Genomic DNA, 20,300 nt, shown 5'->3' with positions numbered 1-20,300 from the left:
TATGATGGAGAGAAATCTGCTTTAGTGAGTTTACTGATTTAAATATTAATTTCATCTAAAAAGTACATTCATGGAAACATCTAGAATAACATTTGACTAAATATCTGGATATTGTGGCCTTAGCTAAGTTAAAACAAAAAATTAACCATCACAAATCCATCGCTAGTCAATTGGGCATCCATACAGAGCTCCTAAGTCATTAATCTCCAAATAAGAACAATAAAAATCATGCTTCCACTTAACATGATACAACTGTCCTGTGTACAACCAAAAACACACTGTCCCCTTCCCCAGAGGAGAAAGTATAAAGTCCTTGGGTAATGTATACTCTTCTCCTTCACATCCCATAATTTAAATACTAAGATATAAAACTACCCCTACTTAAATACTGTATTACAGGGACTTCCCTGTTGGTTCAGTGGCTAAGACCCCACACTCCTACCACAGGGACCCCAAGTATGATTCCTAATCAAGGAACTAGATCCCGCATGCCGAAAATAAAGATCTCACATGCTGCAACAAAGATCCTGAGTGCCGCGACTCAAACCCGGTGCAGCCGGCTAAAGAAGTAAATATTTTTTAAAATAAAATACCTTAAAAATCTATATTGTAAAATCTGTACATCTCATGTTACCTGAGGGGATAAGAGAGAGAAGAAAAAGATATTTCATACATACACACACACATTCATAACAAAATAAGGAAATACTCATGACAATTACAGTCCTCTTTTCTGTAACTGATCACATGGTTGTAGTTGGTATACCCATTCCATATTCCCTTTGCCCTCAGCAAGTACCCCAGCTCATCTTGATTCTTTACCTGACATGGTGACACAAACCTTTATTCCTGAAGAGTCTGGACCATTTGTAGTTGTGCCTGCATTGAGTCTTTATAGTTTGCCATCACAGGGTATGGTATTACCAAAGAGGTGATGTAAGGGACAGGCACACTCTTCCTCACCTCTATTGTGGAGTAGCAGTCCAACTTCCCTTGGATAGTTGGGATCAGTCACCCCAACCCACACAGCAACTCTCTTCTATTGATTCAGAGGCATGAGGCCCCCAAAGAGACCAGGTGGCTGTCATTTCATTTCAGTGGACTGGACTCATTGCTGTGTCTCTGGGTGGAAGTATCTATCACTTTGGATTTGCAGATCAGCAGAGCCTATGTTTGTGGGTGCAGGAAACAGAAATTTTGCTACTGAATCGCTATGGGTAACAGTGAGTGGGGCCACTACTGTGTCACTCCTTGGTTCCTCGACCCATGAACTGTGCTACGGGAGCAACTGCACTGTACACTGGATGACGTTTCAGAGCACAAACAGCCCTGTGCTCAGTTCCAGTTGTAGCGGAGTCTTCCAGAGGCCGCTGTACCAAGCCAGCTGCTTCAGGATGGTGGGGCCCTGGGAAGGCCGCTGACTTCTGTGCCCCTGTGCTCGCTGCTCCACTTCTCTTGCTATGAAGTGAGTTCTTTGATCAGAAGCAATGCTGTATAGAATACCGTGGTGGTGGAGCATCCTTCCCATGTTTCTCTCCCTTTAAGGATTTCTACCTTACATTTCTAACTGTTCAGATATAAGGTTGCAATTTTCCACTGCTGCGGGGATTCTGGAGGTTCCTCAGGCAAGAAAGTTGCACACTCACAATAACTCCTTCTACCAACTGGAGGTTTTAAGGAATATACTTCCCTTCAGCTTCTGTTTGCTTTTTCAAAAACCACTTTTTTTTTTAGATTTTAAAGTTGCTGTCCAGGATGTATGTATGCATATAGCTGATTCTTGTCATGGTACAGCAGAAGCGAACACAGCACTGTAAAGCAATTATCCTCCAATTAAAAAAAAAAAAAAACCTAAAAAAATAAAAGCTGTTGTCGATGAAAGGCTGTTTGAGCAACTTCACTGGGATACCACTACTGGGAGTTTCCAGCAATTATTTTTTATCTATAAAATATTTTAAACTAGGGGAAATGAGAAGAGATGGGACAAATGGTTAGGGAGGGTGATGTTATGTTAATATGTTTCCTTGGGCCTCTGTCACAACAAAATTAATTATATTATATTCTGAGTGATCGGAGTTCCCTCTTGTAGTAAAATTTGGCAAGTGTGACTTGCTTTTACTACAGTTTTATAAAGTTGTGTTTGCTTTATCATTAGGAATTGAATGACCTTCACATAGAAGCTCTTTCCGTGGTGGCCAACTGCATTGAAGATATGGACACTATGGTGCTGATTCAGCAAACAGGGGGTCTTAAGAAGCTCCTGTCATTTGCAGAAAACTCTACAATTCCTGAAATTCAGAAGAACGCAGCAAGAGCAATTGCTAAAGCTGCTTATGACCGTATGTCTCATTTTACATAAGCTAAGCATACCTATTTCCTCCTGTATTCTTGATTCCGATTAGTACTAAAAAATGCTAGAGTATTTGTCTGCTTTTAAATGGTCATTTGAGGATAGCGCTATACTTAGTATTGAAGGCTGAAATTCATCACAATGCCCATAAGTGAAAACAGAGATTGCTTCACCAAGGATATAACAAACTCAATGTGATTTAATTACACCTTTTTAAAAAAACAGTTCTTTCCTAAATTAAGTTTTAAGCCTTGATTTCTCCTGATTTGAAATTTTACAGAATGCATGCACTGTTTGTGATCCTGAAAATGTCATTTCAATAAATCCACATTTAGAATGATATCTATACAGTAATTTTGAGTTGCAGCTGGAGTCTGGCTGTGCCATGTAATATAGCTATGAAAAATAATATGCTCATACTATATACAAAATACACTTTTCATTTCACTGGCAAGCTATGTTGACATAAACCTGTAAAATATGAGAGATTAATTACATCATGAGCACTGAAGATGAAATTATAGTTTCAATTTATGTATATTTGGCATATTTTATTTAATAAAGGATGTGATTTTATTTTCCCCTTCCACATCACTCCTCTTATAAATGATGACAGCTTTGACTGGTTTAAGTGATTTATATTCTAAACATATATACTCACATCTGTATATATGTCCATGTGTGTATTATGAGGAACATTTCCTTTTCCACCCATACTGGATTTCTTCAAATCCCAGTTTTAATGCAGTATGCTGAAGTTCACTGCTCAGTACAAAGTCAATAGAGAGAGTGACCTCATAAGTTATATCATAAAGGCTTACTCTAAAGACAAACCATAAAATTAATGCTGGCAAAATTGCTTAGTTCAGAATTCTCCCAAAAGGAACTAGGGCCTTGTCATACCTGGTCAGTTCTGTTCTCTGTCTATCCCAGGCCTCCTTAGTTACTTGAGACCAGACGAGAGGGCAGTGGAAAGACACGGGCAATGTCAAATCTAAAATTTTTATATAAGGTCTCTGGGTTGCAGTCTCTCTGGTGATAGTGAGTCTGGTGGGTTTATTACCCTTCATATGATACAGTTGTGACAAGAGCACCGGATGGAGAGCTCTTATGTTTGAGTTCTACTACTAATAAACACTCCTGGCACTGCAGTGGCCTAGGATGTGTCTGTGAGTGAGCTACGGCCTCTCTGGAGCTGTTGATGAATTTGTTTATTAATGATTCATTAAGCCTCCAGTTTGTGTCAGCAAATCTAACGCAGGCAAGTAAGCAGACAATCGTAATGCTGTGTTAAATGTGCTTGATGGTAGGCAAAGAAGATCCCCTAGGAGGGTCACCTAACACAGACTCGGATCAGACAGGCCTTCTTGGAAGAGGTGATTTACAGGCTAGGTAGGATGTAGAGTGGATGATGGGAATTGGCTGGGCAAAGAAGGTCCTCGTGGGGTTGGGGAGGCGCAGCAGTGCTCTGAGGAGAAGGAACAGTGTGTAAAGGTCAGGGAGGGACCGAATGTGGTAAGTTTCAGAACTGGAAGTTTTCAGAATGGCCAGTGAATAGAATGCAGCAGGAAACTCAGAGTTAAGGCTGGAGTTGTAGTGAGGCATCAAATGCTAATAGACATCACGAACCAAGTTTAAGGGCTTCGGACTTTATTTTCATAGCAATGAAGTGCCACTCAAATGACTTAGAGAAGGGAGGGAACACTGCAGTTTTTCACTTGTTAAAGAACGAGCACTCTTGCTACAAAGTGAAGAAGTGTGTGTGCGACCATTCATGGAGAGATTGGGAAAGGGCACCGCTGTGGTGACCTAGGTGAGAGAAGGGATCCTGAAACAGAGCCTTGGGGATCGAGATAGACTTGGAGGCATTTGCCATGAGATCCCGCAGCACCCTGGGAGGATCCATATGGGTTTGTTGAATGACTGTGTGGGGTGGGGGAAAGGAAAGTGGTGCCAAGGACAAGGCCAGGTTTCTGGCTTGGACAGCCGGACATGGAATGGTGCCACTCACAGAAATGGGGAACTGGAAAAGAAGAGCAGGTTTGAAGAAAAGGAGAGGAAAGTGGTTCCTTTTTGAAAAACTGTGAAATACACGTAGTATAAATTTCTCCATCTTCACCATTTTTAAGTGTACATGCATGGTAAGCCGCTTCAATCGTGTCTGACTCTTTGTGAATCTATGGACTGTATCCTGCCAGGCTCCTCTGTCCATGGGGTTCTCCAGGCAAGAATACTGGAGTGGGTTGCCATGCCCGCCTCCAGGGGATCTTCCCGACCCAGGGATCAAACCTGCATCTCTTCTGTCTCCTGCATGGGTAGGCGGGTTCTTTACCTCTAGTTTTAAGAGTACAGTCCCTTGATATTAAATTCCTTCGCATTGTTGTGCTACCATCACCACCATCCAACCACAGGGGCTCTTCATCTCACAAGACTGACCCTCTGTACCCATGAATCAATAACTGCTGCTCACTTCTCCCTCCCTGTCGTCCCTGAAATCCACCATTCTTTCTGTCTCTGTGAGTTTGACTGTAAGTACTTTATACAAGTGGAATCATACAATATTTGTCCTTTTGTGATCGGCTTATTTCACTCAGCATAATGTCCTTAAGGTGCTGCAGAAGGGGGAAACCCTTCCAGCGCCCAAGAAGGGGCTCTTATCTAATACCTGGAAATGGAGTATCCAAGGAAACATGCAAAGCAAGATGCTTTGTTGGGAAGGGGCACCCCAATGGAGAGCAACAGGGTAAGGGACACCAAGAGAACTGCTCTGACACGTAGCTCGGGTTTTATGGTGATGGGATTAGTTTCTGGGTTGTCTCTGGCCAATCATTCTGACTCGGGATCCTTCCTGGTGGCTTACACATTGCTCAGTCAAGATGGATGCCAGTAAGAAGGATTCTGGGGACATGTGGTGTCTCCTTTTGACATTTCCTGAATTCTTCCAATTGGTGGTGGCTTCTTAGTTCCATGTTCCTTATGAGAACCTCCTGTTGTAAAATAACTCACGGAAACGGTTACTGTGGTGCCTGCAGGGTGGGTGCTTTCAGTCAGTTTCCTCTAACAAAGGTTCATTCATGTTGCAGCATGTGTCAGGATGTCCTTCCCTTTTTAACTCTGAAAAATATGCCATTGTATGCTTATAGCACATTTGTTGATCCATTCATCCACAAATGGACACCGGATTGGTTCCACCTTTTGGGTGCCATGAATAATGCTGCTATGAACGTAGATGCACAAGTATCTCTCTGAGTTCCCACTTTCAGTTCTTTGGGGTATATACCCTGAAGTGCAATTGCTGGATCATATGGTGATTCTATGCTTACTATTTTGTGGAACTGCCATACTGTTTTCCATAACAGCTACACCATTTTACAGTCTTATCAATGGGGCATGAAGTTTCCAATTTCTTCACATTCTCGCCAATACTTGGTATTTTCTGTCTTTAAAAATATATATACTAATATTAACAGGTGTGAAGTAGTAGCTCTCTGTCTTGATTTGCATTTCCTTGATAATTAATGATTTTCAGCATCTTTTTCATATGCTTAACAGCCACTTAAAACATCTTGAAGTGTCGATTCAAATCCTTTGCCCATTTTTAAATGTGTTTAAATTTTTTTGTTATTGAATTGTAGGAGTTTTTTATATACTCTAGATATTAACTCCTTATCAGAAATATGGCTTGCAAATATTTTCTTCCGTTCTGTAGGTTGCCTTTTACCTCTATTAATTGTATCTTTTGATGCATAGAAGTTTTAAATTTTGATGGAGTCCAATTTATATTTTCTTAACTCCATGCATAAGTAGGTTTTTACAAATTTTGCTCCTTATACTGTTTTTAAGAGCAATGTAATAATCAGTGCTCATTTATAATGTTCTCTTTTTACTTCCTATCATCATCAAAAAATTTTTTATAGACTAGGGTTAGGATTAGAATCATCACTGGGTGTCAAAAACACAGTTCAAACAAAAACACATATACACATTCTTTCAGTAAAGTTTTAACATGCACCCCTAAATCAGTGTGCCTTTGACCTGGCACCAGGAGGAGGAAGGCGTTAATTACCATGTTGCCATGAGGTTTATGAACTGGCATTAACATCTCAGCAAGAGCACAGGTGGCCCACTAGCAACTTCTGAGAATGGGTAAGAAAAGCATCATTACACACAGATTTATCTTCAGATACAAAACCTCATGCTTTTTATTTTAGTGATACTGAACAATCGTTATTTTTAAAGGACATTGTTCTATTAGTAATATAATTACCTTGCCATCTTTATTATCAGTGTAATTAAAATGTAAATACTTCTCAGTGTAGCAATTCAAAGAAGGTAGTTGGTTAATATGTTAATTCATCTTTTAAATCTATTATAGCCACACTGCAGTTAGCACTTTTGAGGTTTGGTGAACACAGCTGGATTTTGAGAACACTCCCAGCAGGGTTGAGAAACTAATTGCCCACAGTATTTAAATTATTTTTAAAAAATTGTTCCTATAATTGCATATACACTTTTTTTTTTTTATTGCAACAACCACATACTCCAAAGTTAGTCTTTTCAAATTAATTCTTTTGGTCAGTTTTCCTGATGGAATCCACTCAGAGTGTTCTGTTTAGCATAGTTGATTTAGTGCCATAATGGAAGTCTTAATTATACATCTGACATTTTAAGTTAAAGATTCTGGAAAAGTTTGAGATCTTCGTTATTCAGGGAAAACTAATAAGGACTACATATATTTTAAAACATTTTAGGGGCCACATACTTGAGCTTTAAGTATTAATCACAGCTTTTTAATGAAACGGTTATGGCCTGACTGAATTCCAATTTTAAATAAAAGGAGCAAGGGATTAAAATGATAGGATTACAGGACATGGCTCATGATTGGTTTAAGACAAATGAACAGAAGTGTTAGTGACTTCCCTTGTGCCAGCGATGCCCAGATTGCTCGGCATATATCTGTGTATCGGACGAACAAAGGCCAAAAGAGGATTTGCAAAGATAGTGACATCTGACCATGACACTGGGAAAAAGGGTGATTTTAAAAAGCCATTGTTGAAAGAAGACAAATCATGTATTAACCTAAAAGTAGAAACCTAGTTGTTATAATTTCTGAAGATATCTCTGGGAAAAAAAGTTAATTAAAATATGCACAAGTAATGAATGAATTCCACATGTCGATGTAATCTAAGTTAATATCAACTTTTTTTTCTACCAAAATATTCTCTTTTTTTGGTATATTGTCTGTATATTGTCACCCTGCTTATTTAACTTCTATGTAGAGTACATCATGAGAAACGCAGGACTGGAAGAAGCACAAGCTGGAATCAAGCTTGCCAGGAGAAAGATCAATAACCTCAGATATGCAGATGACACCACCCTTATGGCAGAAAGTGAAGAAGAACTAAAGACCCTCTTGATGAAAGTGAAAGAGGAGAGTGAAAAAGTTGGCTTAAAGCTCAACATTCAGAAAACTAAGATCATGGCATCTGGTCCCATCACTTCATGGGAAATAGATGGGGAAACAGTGGAAGCAATAACAGACTTTATTTTGGGGGGCTCCAAAATCACTGCAGATGGTGATCGCAGCCATGAAATTAAAAGGCGCTTGCTCCTTGGAAGAAAAGTTATGACCAACCTGGACAGCGTATTAAAAAGCAGAAACATTACTTTGTCAACAAAGGTCCATCTAGTCCAGGTTATGGTTTTTCCATTAGTCATGTATGGATGTGAGAGTTGGACTATAAAGAAAGCTGAGCACCGAAGAATTGGATGCTTTTGAACTGTGGTGTGGGAGAAGACTCTTGAGAGTCTCTTGGATTGCAAGGAGATCCAACCAGTCCATCCTAAAGGAAATCAATCCTGAATATTCATTGGAAGGACTGATGCTGAAGCTGAAACTCCAATACTTTGGCCACCTGATGTGAAGAATTGACTCATTTGAAAATACCCCGATACTGGGCAAGATTGAAGGCAGGAGGAGAAGGGGACCACAGAGGATGAGATGGTTGGATGGCATCACCGACTCAATGGACATGAGTTTGGGTAAACTCCAGGAGTTGGAGATGGACAGAGAGGCCTGGTGTGCTACAGTCCACAGGGTCGCAGAGTCGGACATGATTGAGTGACTGAACTGATTCTTTTTTTGTACATTTACATTCTAAGAGCATATATCACACATCCTTCTATTTTAATCATTTACACTGACTTTATTAAAGACTTGGACAACATGGACAACAGCACACCAGGCTGCCTATCCTCCCTATCTCCCGGAGTTTGTAGAAATTCATGTCCATTGAGTTGGTGATGCTATCTAACCATCTCATCCTCTGCTGCCCCCTTCCATCTTTCTCAGCATCAGATTCTTTTCCAGTGAGTTGGCTCTTCACATAAGGTGGCCAAAGTACTGGAGCTTCAGCTTTATCATCAGTCCTTCCCATGAATATTTAGGGTTGATTTCCTTTAGGATTGACTGGTTTGACTTGATTGATTCCTTTAGGATTGACTTGCAGTCCAAGGGACTCTCAAGAGTGTCCTCCAGCACCAAAGTTCAAAAGCATCAATTCTTTGGTGCTCAGCCTTCTTAATTGTCCAACGCTCACAATGACTCCTGAAAAAACTATAGCTTTGACTATACGGACCTTTATCAGCCAAGTGATGCCTCTGCTTTTTAATATGCTGTCCAGGTTTGTCATAGCCACAGTCACCATCTGCAGTGGTTTTGGAGTCCAAGAAAATAAAATCTATCACCGCTTCCACTTTCTCCCCTACTATTTGCCATGAAGTGATGGGACTGGATGGCATGATCTTAGTTTTTTGAATGTTAAATTTTAAGCCAGCTTTTTCAACTGTCATCTTTCACCCTTATCAAGAGGCTCTTTAGTTCCTCTTCACTTTCTGCCTTTAGAATGTTATCATCTGATATATGAAATTGTTGACATTTCTCCTGGCAGTCTATTAATGAGAATCAAACTTATGACAGAATTTTCTAAGAAACTGTAATTAGCAAGAAATTATTTGTAAATTGTTTCTTTTCCAACTTGTTTTTTTCTATTATAGCATTAAAAATGAGTTTGATTTAATGTAAATATTGCCTAGTATATGCTTTTAATAAATAGTAATTTATTTAGGATTAAATATAGAATGCAAAGCAAAAAATTGTTTAATACTCTATACCCTAAATACTGCCTTGAATTTAATTCAACATAGTATTTGCTTTTGTATAGTAATGAGGCTGTCACTTATTAGAAAATCAAACTAAATTGAGAGAAAACCATCAGGAACAAAAAGAACATTAAGAATACCTTGGTTTTCAGTTTAGTGTTTTATAGTGCGGTGAATATCATGATAGGTACTTTATTTGTTTTCAGAACTGTGCTATGTTTATGGCAACTTAGCAATTATTTTCATTTTTGCTATGTCAGCATGTATTTTAACAAGAAAATAGATAATTATAAATTCCTTAAGACTTGGAATCACACTTTTTACTTTCTCTGCTCTTCTCTTGAGCATCTAGCTCACAGGTTTGTACATCTTAGGCGTTCTTCAAATATTGGGCTTTGAATTTAAAATAAACAGGTTTTGTGCTCAGTGAGAAGACAGCGTGTGTGAATACAGCACATGACAGGGGAAAGTAAGTTCTTACTAAGTCTGAAACTTGCCTCTTTCTTATTATAGAATTTTCTTTGCCATAGTATTGATATCATATAAGAGGTTAAAAAAGCGCAATACCCATAATTCATTTTGCATATTCACTATGTTCTAAAGGTTAAATAGGTATATATTTTGTTTAGCTTAGACTATGATTAAAGCTAACAAATAGTTTGAATTCCCATCATTTTTGGATGGGAAAGTCTTTATATTTGCACAATTTTTGTAGCAAAATTCTGATTTTTTTTTTTTACCCCTTTTGGTTTATGAAAGCTGAAAATAGAAAACTTTTTCACGAACTAGAAGTCGAAAAATGCCTTGTAAGCCTTTTGGGTTCTGAAAACGATGGAACTAAAATTGCCGCTTCCCAAGCTATATCAGCAATGTGTGAGAATTCAGGCAGCAAAGAATTTTTCAATAATCAAGGTAAGCACACTGGAAAAAGCCACTTTGAAGATGTTTTTGTTATTTAGTCTCTTGTGTCCAACTCTTTTGCAACCCCATGGACTGTAGCCCACCAGGCTCCTCTCTGTCCATGGGATTTCCCAGGCAAGAATACTGGGGTGGGTTGCCATTTCCTACTCCATTGAACATGTTTAGAATGCCATATTCTAGTTCACATGGATATCTGTAAAGTCACATTTTACTTTTCTTTTTCTGTAGGAATCCCTCAGTTAATTCAGTTGCTAAAAAGTGACAGCGAAGAAGTGAGGGAAGCTGCTGCCCTTGCCTTGGCAAATCTGACCACCTGCAATCCTGCTAATGCGAAGTGAGTACAAAAAGACTCATTCAACACTGACTTGCAGGATATTTAATAGACCAAGATAAGCTCACTGTAATCTCCTGCTTTTCAAGGCAGTTTACATATCCTTTCAGATGCTTCTATGTTGGGTTATTCCTTAGGAACCCTTATGAAAATAAGAGTAGGCAGATAGGCCTGTTTTCCAAAAACATCACGAAATCTTGAGAGTTTCTGGGTTTGTTGGGAAAATGGGTGGGACATTTGATGCAGGTAAGAGGCTAAGCCTTGTGGAAGGTTCCAGAACAAAGAAAATTGGCTAATGCTGAGAAATACTAAAGACAACATTCTACAAATATTGGTAAATCAAGAAAAAAAATTTAAAGAATCAGTTTTTAAAAGGACAAACAATAGATAAAATCGAGAAACACTTTAAAAGTCCATTGAAAACAGAGTATCATCAGTAAATACCTATGGAAAAAGGCTGAAAAGGAATGTCCTCTGTATTCCAAACACTGTGGCATGCAATTTATATTCATTTAAAATTTTAATTGTCAAGATAATCCATCTACTAATTGAGGAAACAGAGGCTCTGCAGGTTTCCCTAATTTTCCTGGGTACACATATTCATTCAAATAGAGGAGCTGGAAATTAAAGCTTGATCTATTGGACTTCAAAGCCTTGCTATTTCCTCTACAGATGATAAGGTTGCTTATAAAACAGTAAGAATTTCTAGAAGGCAATTTTCATAAAGTGATTAATGCCATTTGCAATAAGATGGATGGGCCTTGAAGATACCATGCTGAGTTAAATAAGTTAGATGGAGAAAGACAAATATGATCTGATTTCACTCTTATGGGAATATAAAAAACTAGCCAGCAAAATTAATGAACAGCCCAATCAAACAGAAACAAACTTGAAGATACTAAAAAAAAAACAAAGAGCAGTAGTTACCAGAGGGGAAGGGGCAGGGGGAATGCAAAACAGGTAAAGGGGATCAACTGTACAGTGATGGATGGAAACTAAGTTTTTAGTGGTGAGCACACCATAGTGTATACAGAAGTAGAAATATAATGTACATATGAAACTTGTATAATGTTGCAAACCAATATAACCTCAATGAAAAATCTAAATAAATAAGAGTAAAAAACAATTATTTACCCTCCTTAAACATGGTATGAGAATTAGGGTTCTCTAGAGAAACAGAACCAATGGGAGGTGTGTGTGTGTGTGTAATGAGATTTATTATAGGAATTGGCTCATGAGCTTATGACGACTGAGAAGTCTCAGGATCTGCCATCTGTGACCTGGAGAACCAGGAAAGGTGGTAGTGATGGTCAGTCCCGGTATGAGAACCAGGAGCACTGATGTCCAAGGAAAGCAGATGATGGTTGCCCCATCTCAAGAAATTCACCCTTCCTCCTCCTCTGTTCTGTGCGTGTGTACTCAGTCATGACTCAACTCTTTATAACTCCATGGACTGTAGCCTGCCAGGCTCCTCTGTCCAGGGATTTCCCAGGCAAAAATATGGAGTGGGTTGCCGTTTCCTCCTCCAGGGGCTCTTCCCATCTCAGATACCAAACCTGCGTCTCCTGAATCTCCTACATAGGCAGGCAGATTCTTTACTACTGAGCCACCTGGTAAGCCCCCGCTCTTTGTTCTGTATAGTTCCTCAACCAATTGGATGATGCCCACCCACATTGAAAAGAGGAATCTTTATTCAGTCTACTGATTCATTCAAATGCTGACCTCTTCCAGAAACACTCTCACAGACACACTCAGAAACAATGTTTCACCAGCTATCTGGGCACCACTTAACCCAATCAAGTTGACCCAAAAAATTAACCATGTCATTGCGTCAGTTTTTAACATTCACATATTATGGTTTTCTGGCATTGCTGCTAAAATTATCCCTTCTTTATTCGAAATAAATCCTCCTCCACCCCATCATATGTTTCATCTATCTCTTACCCTTTCTTTCTTTTTCTCTACTCACACACAAATTTTTATAAGACCTTGATGGAAAGACTAAAAATGTAACAATGCCCAAGAAAAATGTAGCCAAAATGCATAAGCACCAAAACAAAACTGTGTTCCTTTAAGAGCTACAATCTTTGACACAATCATTTCCTAAATTCAGCATGCATCATCACATGCATGAAAGCACACACATGTCTAGAATATTAGGTCATAGTAAGTAGCAATTTGAAAACAGCACACTCAGTGGTTTTTCCAGTATAGTCCCGCCAGCGCAAAAATCTTATCAGTGACACCAAAACGCTTCAATCTCCAGTGCATTTAGATTTATATATTATCTAAAATACTCTAAAAGGCCTCTAGAGTGTATAGCTGTCTTGATTTGATGTGAGATTGCCTGGCTTACCTTGTTTCACAGTTTTATATGACATCCTAGACAATCAGGATGATAAGTAATACTCAAAGAAGCTGCCTTTAGATTTTCTCTCAATTTTCCATTTATCAAATTTTTGTTATCTGCCGATATAGTTCCATTTTGTCCACAGTAAGGTCAGTTAGGACTAGATGGTGCCTGATTTTCTTCTGTGATAGTCAACTTTACTTTTTGTAACTTAATTTTTCTTATCAATTTTAATTGCTGTTATTTCTTTAACCTATCATGTACTGTACATTCTGATTTCTTTTTCCAACTTATGTCTGCTAAGGGAAATGGGACCTGAATGAAAGTGGTTTTATGGTATTTTTGAGGTCTATGTAGCTTTTACTTTGGACTTTTTGAGCTAAAAAATACTGAAAATTAATGGTTTTGAGAAAGATACAGAGTCAGATTTGACCTGTTTGTGCCAAGTGCTGAGAACTGGGCTTGAAAAAGATTCTGTTGTCAATCAAAAGGAATGAAAACAAGCAAGCCCCATTGTCAATCCTTCTAGTCAGTCTCCTAGGGTCCCCTAAGCTAACTACAACAGAAGACACCGCAAAGATGATTGGTTATTTGTAGCACCTACTCAAATCACCTTTAAAAATTATATCAAACTCGGCATGGGTGTTTCCAGTATCACTTTTTGGAAACAGTCCATTTCATCCCCTTTCTTAGCAGTGTACTGTAGGATTGAAGGCTGAATCCTTGGCTCTGCTGCTGGGTAACTGGAATTGAAATAGTTAGAAAGCCGCTTTTCCACCACATCTAAGTATTAATAGTAAGAGAAGAAAACAAAAACCCAGAACTGATGTCTTCTAGGTACTTTTAGTAGCTGTTGGGATACTTGATATTTGGTAGCCTGATTTTTTTTTTTTTAAATGCAGTGAAAGGCTAAGAATTCCAGTTTTGTTGTTAAAATGTAATCCCTTCCCCTACACTCATATCTCAAGGTGCCCAAAATGGATTTCTAATTCTTAAACTCAGGGCACTTTGTGGAGTTAGAGACTCACCTCATGAATTAGATGATCACTGGCTTGTTATGACAACATATGATGCTGGTATAATTTCCTTTATGTACGTTGAGGGTAAATCAAAATTTTCTAAAGTAAAAAAAGAAAACCAACTGGAGGAAGGAGGAGCATACTTTGTGATGAATTTTTTTTTTTTTTTGCAAAATTGACAAATGCTTTAAGTCAAAGTATTTTTATAATCTAAAAACATAATTTTATAATATGCATAAAACTTTATAACCTAAACTACCTGAATTCAGATTTGCACACATCTTGCTTTCTTCCAAAAGAAAACACATTGAAATGTAATAAAATAATATGACAATGAATGAATGTCAAAGTCCTAAGAACCAAAAACAGAGACAAATAAAAATATGATGATGAGAAATTTGGTAGCAGTGACAAACCACCAGACCACCCATACTTCTTTGTGGAAGATTTCAACTTTAATTATAAGTATGACTTTAATTTATATCAAAAGATCTCGCCTAGTTGTTATTGTCTGTGAATGTGGCTTCCTAGATAAAGTCTTCTGGACACTTGAAAATTTACTTCTATAATCAATAAATGTTTTTAAAAATATGTAATGAATTTGAATAAAATCTTCTAAAATCCTCCCCTTCCAAATTTCTGATGGTACAGTCATTAAACTTGGGAAGGGAGAGGGGATGCACTGCGGCTATCATTTTGAGTAAGTGGCTATCATACACTCCATGGTACTGTACTCAGGCCCCTTAGGGAAGGTGGGTGCTTGTCCAGTTGCTGAGGATAGCCTCCAGGTAGAGCGCCTTTGGGCTGATACATTTTATTGATCCTTACGCAGGCTGGCAGTGTTAATGTTGCTGTCTCTAGAGTTGATGGGTAGGGCCAACCCTGCCAACGTTCTCTTCAAATCCCTTCTTTTCAGTCAGTGTAAAGCTTGCATACCAGGTAACCTAGCTTTATCAAATTTTATATAAAAGCAATAATGGAGGACCTGAGGCCACGTCTCTAAGTGGTGTTTTGGTCCTCACAGGCCATTTCTTTCTTTTCTTTTCTTTTCTGATAGTTCTCATGTGTGTTCTGGATATGTGACGTCTCCAGGTATTTTTGAGTTATGGATAAGTGAAGGTGTAATTTAAAAAATAATTCAACAAACACAAACCCTTTTACTTATAAACAAACAAGCCAGTGTCAGGGAGTAAAATGATGAAGAGTAAAATAGACAATAAAGTTATTCTGGAAGTTCGTTCACCTCCCAGGAGTGTTTTGCTTTAGGCCTTTTGCATGACCATCCTTTCTGTATGGAATGTTCTTCTACTCCATGAATGCCCACCACGCAGTTCCCCACCCCCTCAAGTCTGCCCAAATGCCACCCCAAGAAGGCCGATGGTGACCACTGTGGTCAAAGTGCATCACCCACATACCTTCTCCATCCTCCTTTCCCGCTGCCCTCTTCTTAGAGCGCTTAGCATTTTCTTAGCAACACACAGCTCATTCCTTCTGTTCTCTGACCAGCTCCCAGCACCTTTGTCTGTTTAACTCACTGACACACAACAAGCATCTAGAGTCGTCCCCATCCCATAATAGCATTCTGGAGGGGAGTGGGCGCACACCAACAACACAATCGAAAGGAAAATGACAGTGAAGGAAGATCTGTCTCTTGTCAGCCAATGCCGTTAACTTAAAATAGAAAGTGATCATCTGTACTGCGTTGTCTGTTTTCACATAATTTCATTCACAAAGTGGAGAGCAACTTAGTTCTAAGTCTTCTAGCTACTTTTCATTCTGTATTATCTGCAGAATAAAGGCCACTCAAAGTGGACAAAAGGCAATGAATAAGAATAAAAATAACTATTTGAGGGTACAGGAAAAGAGGACAAGAAGAGCCAGAGTCATTTATTTAAAGTGATAGGAGGGGAAAAAGTAAAATCATTTTTAAGTGAATAACAAGTGAGGTTAAAACAACCACCATAGAAAGAAATAGGTGAAAATGGAAACAGAGAAACAACAATTAATTTTATATAAACATGTAATCCAGGGGACTTTCCTGATGGTCCAGTGGCTAAGATTCTGAACTCCCAATACAGTAGACCCAGGTTCAATCCCTGGTTGGGGAACTAGGTCCCACATGCCACAGCTAAGACCCAGAGCAGCCAAATAAATAAATAATTCTTTTTAAAAGCATTAAAAATGTAATCCAGTTAGTTAATTTGGACACCATTATCTTTTTTTGGTTCATTGTTAATCTTTTTGACAATTCTCAATTTATAATACTTTTTAGAAAGGAGAAAGTTGTTTATTTTTGAAAGAAGTACTATTTCAGCTAAACTACATATTTACATTGTACTTCTTAAATCCAATCAGTCATATCAAAGTTTTATATTATTTAGGTAACTACCGAGAGCATTTGTTCTTGGTTGACATTTCCTGAGGGGCAGATTCTCTACATTAGAATAGTTTAAACTATTAATTTATAGCATCACTGCCATCTGTTGGATCTGATCAGAATTAGAGTTTTTCAGTTATTCCAAGAATGAAAAGTGTTCAGCACTTTTTCATTTCCCAATGCCAACAGTAAGTAAACTTTGGATACTGGTAAACAATGAAAAGATGAGAAAATAATGCAATTGCCAGTTAGATATTTTTCAAAAGAAATAAAACATGAATAAGATTAAATTATAGAAAGTGATAACTACAATTACTTTTATGTTTATAAAGAGGTCAGCTGAAACTATGGCTTTGCTATAGAAAATGCTCAATCAAGTCTCTTGTATATATATATAGATCATACTAACTCACTCTTGATTCTTCATATTTAGTTCATAGTATCTCCATAAAGAACTGGGTGATTTCCTTAAATCTTGGAGAACTTGTTATCTCCATTTCCTTATTTGTAACGTCTTAAAATTTTTTTTAACTTTTAAATTAATTTATTTATGGCTGCCCTGGGTCTTCATTGCTACGAGTGGTTCTCTAGTTGCGAGGAGTGGGGCTCCTCGCTAGTTGCAGTGCGTAGGCTCCTCACTGCGGCGGGCTCTCTGGTCGTGGAACACGGGCTCCAGAGCACGGGCTCAGCAGTTGTGGTGCCCTGCCTCGTTGTCCCCCAGCATGTGGGTCTTCCCAGATGAAGGACGGAACTGGTGTTCCCTGCATTGCAAGATGAATTCTTCATCACTGGACCACCAAGGAAGCCCTATTTTTTGTTTTTAATAGCCCTTCCCACAACAGCAGTGACCCAAGGCAGCATATATAGTGGTTACTTTAAAAAATGTGTGTGTATATATATATATATATATATATATATATATATCTATATATTGACTGACTGCTGGGCCACTGCTGCCTTCCACACTATCAGAGACAACTCTTCTCTAGGGACCATCCTGCTATCATGTGACCTGTGGTCAGGACCACAACAAAGGAAATGAGGGGATGACTGGGGAGAACACCCCGAAGAGGCTCCAGGAAGAGATAGAATGCCCCCAAATTACACAGATGTACATGTTGAGTGCTTTGGGAACTTTTCAATGTCCTCATTCTGTATGGATGGCCTGTCATTCTGTATTACCAGTATTCATATTTCTCTTCACTAACACAGAAATAAAGCAGTGACTGAATCATTTTAATATCTAGTAGAATTATTTATCAGGGTACTAGGCCTAAGACAGGCCTCTCAGGTCATGCTAGTCGTAAAGAACCTACCTGCCAGTGAAGGAGAAGGGACTTGGGTTTGATCCCTGGGTTGGAAAGATCCCCTGGAGGAGGGCAAGGCAAATCCCATGGACAGAGGAGCCTGGTGGGCTACAGCCCATAGGGTCACAAAGAGTAGGACATGACTAAAGTGACCAAGCACTCATGAAGACGCCTAAGAAAGTCATGTAATGTGTACAGAAAATCTTTTAAAGATGTGCCACATATAAAACATTAAGAAAACATAGCACTTCATTTATTCACCATGACCCAACTCTATCCATTCAGTATTCTCAGGGAAAGGCCTGACCTTAAATAATTTCTTAGAATGTTAAATCTCTCTAGTGTTTGAAAACCACTTTTCAAAGCTTTTTTAAAAATCCACCCCCCCCTCCAATTAAATAGGGTTAGTGGAAGGTAGTGTACTTTTGTATTTATTTCTACAAATATTTATTTTACTTTCTTTTATTCTGCAGATTTAAGTATGACTAGTGCTACTCTTTAGTAAGTCTCCTACATACAAACGAGTTCCATTCTGAGAGCTTATTTGTAAGTCCAATTTGTTTATAAGTTCATTTTGCTGATAAATCCAACAAAGTTAGCCTAGGTACCCAACTAACACAATTGGCTATATAGTACAATATGGTAATAGGTTTATAATACTTTTCACACAAATAGTACATAAAAAAAACAAACAATAAGTAAAACAATTTTGATCTCATAGTACAGCACCTTGAAAAGTACAGGAGTACATTACAACGGCTGGCACACAGGGACTGGCATCAGGTGAACAGGCAAGAAGAGTTACTGATTGGAGGAGGAAGGGGAGGTGGGAGACGGTAGAGCTGAATGGTCATCAACAATAGGAGATGGAGGGCAAGCTACAGTTTCATTCATGCCTGACGTTGATGGCCCGGGTTTTGGTTCCTTGCTGGATTCAATTCTATCTACCCTCTTGAAAAAAGGATCCAGCGATGTCTGGGTAGTAGCTCTTTCTCTTGTCATTGATGCACTGGATTGCATTCCTAATGGCTGCTGCAAGCTTTGCGTACCGTTCAACATTTGGGTCCTGTGTCTCAAAAGCTAACAGTATCTCCCCAAATAAAGAAAACTCCCTTGCCATTTCCTGCCTTGTGAATCTCTTCAGCTCTTCAATTAGGTCTTCTTCCTCCTTTCTCTGGATACGTGTGCATCTTTGAAAGTTCACAACTTGGAGGTTCCTATGTAGGGGATGTACTGTATTTTCTTGTGCACTTGAGGCTGTATTGCAATGAATGATGATGGTCATTTCAAAGGAGGGGACAAAACACCTCTCTTAGAGTTGGCAAAACATCACAAGATTCACTTCCACATTGCCATTCCCCTCCAGGAAGATATATATATATCTCCCAGATGGCTAGAGATGCATACCAACACCCTTTCAAAATAAACTTTAACATCTGTTCTAGATCATATTCTTGACCAATCCACACAGATTCACTTAGGAATAAGTAATCTTGTCATTTACAACACTTTTTTTTTTGTAATCAAAGAAATATTGACCATAGAAATAATCCACTGTGATTTACAACATTAAAATGCAGGTCTCAGGAAAAAATGCAAACTCATGTTCCAGACCTGATGTACGGGCTGGACTTGGTAATGCTAAAGCTGTGCAGTTATGGTCTTTGTTAGGGCTTTTCATGGGAAAAGGTTTTCCTCAGTCCATTTTCTTCCAACGGTGGAGGAACTGTGTCTTCATACTGACCCCTAGTGGCAGTTTAGGCAGATGTTGGGGGAGGGGCAGAAATGGTAATGGAAGATTTGCTCTGTATTTTAGTGAAAATGTTCACCAACTTAATCCGAAATATTCTTCAGTGTGTTTAAAATAATATTTTAAAACATTATTCAAAGATTGTGCTCTGGAAAGCGTTCCATTGTGGTGCTTTTAAAGAGATAATATTCTACTGCGAACTGTGTGTTAATAGATGCTTGTCTTTGTCTCCTTTTAAGGTGAAGTCATTTCAAAATATTTTGACACATTCATTGTCCTGGTGGCTGAATATCACCTGTGCTACATAACCATATAGGATAAATATAATATGCTTAACCAACATAAATTAATCTTGTTGTTATGGTACTTACTCTAGAGCTGAATTTTTTGCTCTTGACTTTAAATAATAGAAATTATTTGGTTTTAAAATTCTTACTTATATCACTTTATTGGCAGATGCTACCTCCTTTGAATTAAAAGGCTCATAAGATGAGAATCCTCCAAGACAACTTGAGTTAGTTCCTTTTAGAAAGTTAAATTTTGTAGTAAGGATGTATCAAATTTTTGTATTCAGGATGATACCTCAAAAAACTTAAAGTGTTCTTCACTATCTTAAAAGCCTTCTGAAATTAACAGATAAAATATATGGGAGGCACCTTCATGGTAAACTTAAGTAGTATTCTTTCCTTATTTCCATCCAAGTTTACTGAGTGGATACTTTGTATTTCTACCCA

The 20,300-nt window shown here is 38.4% G+C and overlaps 1 protein-coding gene across 7 annotated transcripts in view; it reads left to right on the top strand.

Moving 5' to 3' along the window:
• The window catches only part of ARMC3 (armadillo repeat containing 3), an 89,602-nt gene that overhangs the window by 29,853 nt on the left and 39,449 nt on the right, over positions 1–20,300 (top strand). For all 7 annotated transcript variants that reach the window (XM_044928149.2, XM_044928147.2, XM_044928148.2 and 4 more), the window contains 3 exons: positions 2,156–2,339; positions 10,271–10,423; positions 10,661–10,766. In XM_044928149.2, the coding sequence (XP_044784084.2) occupies positions 2,156–2,339; positions 10,271–10,423; positions 10,661–10,766 (443 nt within the window). The remainder of the gene's footprint in view (positions 1–2,155; positions 2,340–10,270; positions 10,424–10,660; positions 10,767–20,300) is intronic.

The sequence above is a fragment of the Bubalus bubalis genome, chromosome 14 (assembly GCF_019923935.1).
Source record: "Bubalus bubalis isolate 160015118507 breed Murrah chromosome 14, NDDB_SH_1, whole genome shotgun sequence".
Taxonomy (NCBI): Eukaryota; Metazoa; Chordata; class Mammalia; order Artiodactyla; family Bovidae; genus Bubalus; species Bubalus bubalis.
This window is presented reverse-complemented; position numbering and strand designations above follow the sequence as displayed.